Raw genomic sequence first — 7,498 nt, forward strand, 5'->3', positions numbered from 1 at the left:
CCCGGATGTAGATGCTCTAATCGAGTGTATAAAATCGCGTGCACTGAAGCCGTCAAACTCGAAATCTCGTGCAGTCAATGGTAACCTCACTGTGTACGAGGGCATGCATGCCAACTTGCACTTACTATAATCATCGATTGAGGTGGCGGGCTGCTCCCTTAATTTGTTCCTATAAAATTGCGCGTCGTCCATCATCGAAGTTCATGCCAACTTGCGCGCCGTTGATCATCGTCGGACAGAGCAGCCGTGCGCGTTTTCTTTCTCTGCCTGCTCGCCGATCAGCAGGATGTTCCGAGCGATGCAGGTCGTGCTCAGGTACGCACGGTCGGTCCATTCTGCACAAGACCGAATCGGTCGGCGCGTGTTCCTGGATCGTACAGGTACATTGCACAATGCTTCCTCTCACGTTCGAATTTCTGTGTTTCTTGCAGGAAGGAGAGCAGCCAGTGCCGCTACTCCACGGCCTCAAACTCCCAGAGGTTGGCTGGGAAGGTGGCCGTGATCACCGGCGCCGCCAGCGGCATGGGCAGGGCGATCGCCGCGGAGTTCGTCAGGAACGGCGCCAAGGTGATCCTCACCGACATCCAGGACGACCTCGGCCGCGCCGTCGCCGCCGAGCTCGGCCCGGACGCCGCCTACGCCCGCTGCGACGTCACGGACGAGGCGCAGATCGCCGCCGCCGTCGACCTCGCGGTCGCGCGCCACGGCCGGCTCGACGTCATGTACAACCACGTCGGCGTCACCGGGCGGATGGCCAAGCACCCCGTCGGGTCCCTCGACCTCGCCGACTTCGATCTCACCATGGCCACCAACGCCCGGTCCGCGGTCGCCGGGATCAAGCACGCGGCGCGCGTGATGGTGCCGCGCCGGAGCGGGTGCATCATCTGCACGGCGAGCACCGCGGGGGTGCCGGGCGGCCTCATCGCGCCCACGTACAGCATCTCCAAGGCCGCCGTCATCGCCGCCGTGCGCTCGTTTGCCGGGGAGCTGGGGCGCCACGGGGTTCTCGCCGCATGGCATCTCGCCGCATGGCATAGCGACGCAGTTCGGGCTGCGCGGGCTGGCAGAGCTGTTCCCGGAGGCGAGCCAGGAAGAGCTGAGGCGGGTGGTGGAGACCGGCATGAACGAGATGGGCGGCGGGACGGTGCTGGAGGTGGAGGACATCGCCAGGGCCGCCCTGTACCTGGCGTCCGACGAGGCCAGGTATGTCAACGGGCACAACCTCGTCGTCGACGGCGGGTGCACGGTGGGGAAGGGGATCATCAACCCGGCACCGGCGCAATAAGAGAGTCGATCTGCGACGATACAAGCCGGCAACGGCGCAGCAAGAGTCCATGGGCGAACGCTATGTGATTTACTCCGGAGTACTACTAGTACTAGTTGTTGTTGTTGTTTTAGTCGGATTATGTAAGTGGAATCACTTTCCTATATCTTATCGGTGACACGCCAAAATCATCTATCCATGCAGTTGATGGACATAGTCTTTATGCTTGTTTGATTAAGATATGTACATGAAAGTTTCTCGCGAGATCTCAGTACCCTAAATCCATAGCAAAACACAACATGTATGGTGTAAAACAGAAGTCACTATTTATCGCCTTCATGTGTCCCGATGGACATAGTCACTACATGTATCGCAAGATCTCGGGAGTAAGCCATCTGCAGAATTTGAAATGAAAGAATTTGGGTAAAACCAAAATTTGCTTGGGTCTTCAACTCGAGCACCTCACTCCTGATATTATGGTACTCCAATCTACTCCTATGACCAGAGCTTGCGAACCTGCAAACAAAGCGTCGCGCGGCTACCGAAACAAGATACCGTCACCATACCTGCAGCATTTGTTAGATCAATGCTAAGTAATTCATGCATCGACCAAGTAACTCTTGCATTTTCATCCTCCACTTGTTAACCAGCTAGCTTTCTTCTCCATGGTAGCCCCAGACAACAATCGTAGGGCTACAAGAACTGGAGATTGTTTTCTTGAGGAACTTATGCTCCGGTCATGCAGGCCATTTACAAGGCCGGCGAGCTCCTGGCCTCTGGCCGCGGCACCGCCGTGCGTTTCAGTTTCACATGCACGCTGACAGCTAAGCTGACCGGCGTGACCAGCCGGAGGACCGCCATTCTTCCGGCGTCGTTACAATTTTTGTTTTTGATTAATAACATGATAGAGGCAGATGAAAGAGAGCCTTTGGATTGAAACCGATGTGGATTTTGAGAGCAACAGCATGCATACAGTAATAACATTACTGTAGAGGAGCCTCCTCTACAGTTCAGTTGTTACTGTATGGGTGCTGTACCATAATACTCCCTCCGTTCCTTAATATAAGTCTTTGTAGAGATTTTACTATGAACCACATACGGATGTATATAGATGCATTTTAGAGTGTAGTTCATTCATTTTACTCCGTATGTGATCTATAGTGGAATGTCTCCAAAAACTTATATTTAGGAACGGAGGGAGTATAAAAGTATTTTTTACACTAGTATAGTGTCAAAAACACTCTTATATTATGAGGAGGAGGGAGTATATACATAATATATATGACGTTTTAGCAGTTCAAGGAAATATTGGATAAACTCAATATGGCGGGTCGTATCCACCTAAAATGGGTTCGATCTCTACCCGAGGTTCCATACCTGAGAACCTGCCCAAAGCTGAGAGCTGTGTCTCAATACTGAGATCAACTTTGTTACTGTGTGGAGCATCAGCTGCTGCATCCTTTTTTAAACATCTTCCTGGCAATATTTGAGATGATACAAGCACCATTAATTACGAACTGAGAGGCAGATCTACAGAGTCCAAACTCCAAAAGGAGCTACGGATGTACAATCAGGACGGTAAGTTTGGCATCTCCTGACTTGCGTTCGAGCTGAAGCATCAGAATTCAACTGGATCATTGGGTCATATTTTTCATACATGTTATGGCACCAACCAAATGGTATAAGGTACACAAGGGTGGACAATTTAGGCTCTCGGCTAAGCTCTATAAATATTAGTGATTTACACTGAGGTAATGGTTAACTGTACAATGTCATTCACAGGAAAAATGCAGAGAATCTTTCGCGCATCGACACCTTCGTACCTTTATCACAAAAGGGAACATGCACTGAAGGTTCAAACGCGCATTGGACAAATCTGCAGGCTATACTCTCTTCTGGGGTTCTCTGATTGAGGAGATCTCGTCCAGCCCGGTGCACGGACATGTCCTGTAAAATCTAATAATCGTTGGCCTTCTCCCGCAGCTCATTTAACTCCCTCTCGATATCCCTGTCTCGAGGAGTAGCGGTTCTACCTTGAGGAAGTTCACCTTTCTGCCGTTGACATGAAATTATAGTCATGCAGTATGGAATGAAAAGGAGACACTTACTAGATTATTTTATTTTATTTTTAGTTGGTTCGCAGCTTATGATCCATGTTTGCATATTTTACTCTATTTCTCCCATGATTATGTGCATGCCATAGTGCACATGCAAGCAGAAGAGAGGAAAATCTAAAACACACAGGTTTTAACTTGGAAGTCAATTACAGTTTTGAGTACAGAAAAATGACGCATACCAAAGAGCTCCCAGACAGTTCTTTTCTCATTTGTGCAAGATCATCATCAACCGATGTAGTCTCCAGCATAGCGAACTGCCCACAAATAAATACTGGTGGTCAGATCTTATTACCAAAAGGAATGTTACTAATAAGTATGCAGTGTCCAATTATACCTTTCCTTCTAGATCATCTGCTCCTAACTGACCAAGTGCCTCAGCTTGGGATTCCATCGTCATAACTAAAAGCATAAAAAACACTACTTGTAAGAAAAAAGTGTTCAAATAATTTTCCATGAGATATCACTTGCCACTGAGGAACACAACCAATAAGAGAGGCTAGTGCATATGCCATTCTAACCAATTGAAAAACATACGAAAAAGAAGAATTAAAGACATAATTTGCCAAGGTCATGCTCAGAACAACTCCAGTGAGAAATCAGACCATATGCCAATCAAAACAATTATTATAAAAACTCAAATTTCGTGCTTGTGTTCGAAGTTATGTGTGGTTGTGCAAGTGGCTGAACTTTTCATCGCTAGAAAATTACCACCCAAAAAAGGCAAGTAAAACAAACATTGAAATGTGCTTCTATGATGCCACAGCCAGCAATAAAAGAGGGTTCTAATTGCTACCTGCTGCATTATGAATATTTTGGCACTGATATTAATTTGATAACATTTTGAGGTTCCAGCCTCTACTCGCTCATAAAGGTAACTTACTGACTACTATAGTGTTTATTGCTTAGTATGGCAGCTTGTAGTTGTATACTGAGATGCTTTAACTTGAACCGTAACAATAAAGATATCTATGTCTATGTTTGATATAGAGCATGACCTCTGGCCTAAGCCGAAATTATTGTCCATAGCCACCACAAAAACACGGACATGATACTTTACACAAAGAAAAAAACGATGGTGAGACAAAATCAGTAATGAAGAGAATACCTTTCTCCTCCATTTTCTCAAATGCCGACAGGGCACTACTTGTATTCACATTTCCCAACATTTCACTCACTTTTGTTGCAGTTCTGTAAAAAAGGCCAATTGTCAGAGCATCCAAACTATGAAGTAGCAGATGGGCAAATAATCAACAAAGGAAAGACGCATACTTGGCTGATTGAGCACGGGCTTTTAGGGTATCCTTTTTCTGCCTGGCCTCTGCTATTTTGCTCTCAAGAAGCTACAAAATGATGTAATCAATATGTTAACAAAGGTGCATAACAAATACCTATTAAATGTGAATACGTACTGTCCAGCCTGTGCTGCACGTGCTCCCAGAAAGATATAGATTTATATGACATGCATAATGCACATAGCGAAAAGAGCATTCCAGCCATTATGTTCACCTTGGTATTTGAAACAAGATTTTCAACAACACTCCTCTGCTGATCAAGCTGGGTCTTTAAGGAGCTTGCATTGTCCTAAGTACAGAAACAAACAAATAACCATGAGTTTAATATTCAAATTAACATACATTGCATGCAAGAACTTTGCTTCTAAAAACATGTAAGATCTTTACTAAATAAATGTAACACCTATATACACCATACATGTTAATGCCATAAGAAGGTACAAAGGTATAACACATTACACACCATCAGAAAGAATTATATTTTCTAACAGCAAGTTACATCCTACACTGTAGCTAAATAGTGTGACTGTGCAGACCTTTGATCCAAAACTCTAGATCTACATGATACCTACAGCATATGATTTACGTCGTTTCAGGGCTTCACGTGCAAGCTCCTCATCGCCCTTTTGAAGAGCAAGCTGAGCCCTCCGATACCTACAATTGTAAGAAAATATTCATTCTGTAAAGAAAAGATGGTAGGGCTCGAAGTAAGCTTAGAGTTACAGATAACATGATTACCAGTCAGCATCAGCTTGTTTAGCAGCTGTGTACTTGTTCTCAAGCCGCTTTTGAGATGCCAAGACCTTCCAAAACAAAAATCCATGTTAGCAGGTAAAATGAAATAGATAACACACTCACATTTCCATTTACATATTTATACAGGGAGGCCCAACAAACATACAAGAATCTGGTACATGAGAGGCAGATAACCAAACAAGCATCAACATCCAAAAGAACATGTAGCAAGGAATATCTAAGACGACAAAACAGAAAATTTTGAAAAAAAGGGAAAAAGAGCATGTATTGTCAATTATCAAAATTTGTGATTAAGTACAGTCACAACAAACCTGTGCAGTGGCTTGCCGCATCTTTATTAAATCATCATTCATCTCCAGAACCGCCTGATCTAGGATCTTCTCGGGGTCTTCAAATGAACTAATAACTGCATTTGCATAGGACTAGATAACCAAGAGGTCACAGAGCTCCCATTAATTAAATACAAAACTTTGCTAATGCATAGTGAGGTAATGATCAAGGGTATCACTCACCCTGGCAACCCTGGTTAATCTATCGAAGAGGTTACTCCGTATGACATTGCACTTATATCTCTTGACATTTGGTTGGCGGCGGAGCCTGAATTTTGACGTGAGGGGGGCCGAGAAGATATGCGAATTTATCTATACAATGTCATCACAATGTGCTTTGAGCTACTCATAAAAACAAAAGAATATGAAAGAACAATTTGAGTTTGAAATAACCTAACAGAACCTCAATCATGATCACCGTGGTGGAGCTTAATTTGCACACACTTAAAAAAAATCAAACGTTAAATGGCAAGGCCTAGCGCGCACTTGTACGGTTATAATTTACCAAGTCAATGGCGATGCGATGAAAACTAGACATGCGCATGAATCAGTTGATCATCAAGCGCTAAACTCAGAAGACGGATGAAACATTTGAAGATTCTTCTGGGGAAACTGGTCTACTTCTGAATAACATTAGACTCCATGCCTCCTTGAATGTTCAATAGAATTAATTGTCTACAATATACAGCATGTGTGCATGGATAATGAATGAAATCCTATGCTTTGCAGCATGCACTGCTACTTATTCAGGTCGAGATTAGTACTAGCTAAGCTATGACCCATGCATCTTATTCAAAATCAGGGATACGCAGGATTGATCAGGGTCGGGGAGCAGGCTGCTTGCACAGCTCAAAGCTCCATTACAGGATTGGCTCGGGCCACAGTCGAATCCCCCCACCGATATATCTAGATTGGGGTTCGAATTTCATCCCATCATCCCCTGTTCGATTATTAAGATAGGAGCGGCGTACCACAGGCGCCGTTGACGCCGTCCTCGCCATCGCCACCGCCACTCGACCATGTTGTCGCCGGAGCCGGAGGGTGGGCGGCGCAGGGGAGATGTGCGGGTGGGCCGCTGGGCGGGATGGAGCGGCGGGCAGGCGGCGCACCGAGAGGAGCATGAGGGGCGGTGGGGTGGAAGGAGCGGCGGCGCCGGCGAGGTAGGGCAGGGAGGAGGCGGGGCACGGCTGAGCTCGGGAACGGTGGTGCACAGCGAGGGAGAAGTTGTGGCTGGGCTGGCCTAAACCTTATCTTTCTCACATTTCTTTCTATTTTTAATGGAAAATCAGATCTTTTTTGTCTATAATAAATATCCCTGTTGACAATGTATGTACAGTAGTATCCAAACGTTGAAATCAAAAACAGACATGTGCTAGCTAATTTCTCTTTTAATAAGACTTCTTGTTTCTCTTAACTCGTGAACTTTCGCTTTCGTCATAAAGGGTGGCATTTGCGAACTATTTCGCTGGTAGTTTTAGTTGTGGGAATGACGGGTTTTTTAGAGCGATATGACAGTTTCTGTTAGAGACGGCAATCTTTTATTTAAAATTGTCACCGTTTGATCTCATCTCAAAACTAAAACTATCATCAAAAGGGGTTCGTTTGCCATCCCTCTCCCATCATACGACATGCACTGAAAATATTTCCGCTAGTTTATCGATGGACGTGGACGAGCCTCTAGATTGTCTGATTACTAAAACTCGTAGACAATGCACCCTTACTTTATAATTAATAAAGCTA

General features: G+C 45.3%; 1 protein-coding gene and 1 pseudogene across 1 annotated transcript; one reads left to right on the top strand and one right to left on the bottom strand.

Annotated features, from left to right (window-relative positions):
- Positions 1–226: 226 nt before the first annotated feature.
- Positions 227–1,400, top strand: LOC119362557 (annotated as a pseudogene).
- A 1,482-nt stretch (positions 1,401–2,882) lies between these two features.
- On the bottom strand, positions 2,883–7,002 carry LOC119362556 (probable membrane-associated 30 kDa protein, chloroplastic). Its single transcript, XM_037627797.1, has 11 exons — positions 6,730–7,002; positions 5,942–6,070; positions 5,741–5,851; positions 5,412–5,476; positions 5,246–5,327; positions 4,888–4,962; positions 4,651–4,721; positions 4,487–4,569; positions 3,716–3,780; positions 3,561–3,635; positions 2,883–3,316 (listed from the first exon to the last, which is right to left on the bottom strand). The coding sequence occupies exons 1-11, from the start codon at positions 6,877–6,879 to the stop codon at positions 3,221–3,223; spliced, it is 1,002 nt and encodes a 333-aa protein (XP_037483694.1). The 5' UTR covers positions 6,880–7,002; the 3' UTR covers positions 2,883–3,220.
- Positions 7,003–7,498: the final 496 nt, after the last annotated feature.

Source organism: Triticum dicoccoides, chromosome 2B (genome assembly GCF_002162155.2).
Source record: "Triticum dicoccoides isolate Atlit2015 ecotype Zavitan chromosome 2B, WEW_v2.0, whole genome shotgun sequence".
In the NCBI taxonomy this organism is placed as follows: Eukaryota; Viridiplantae; Streptophyta; class Magnoliopsida; order Poales; family Poaceae; genus Triticum; species Triticum dicoccoides.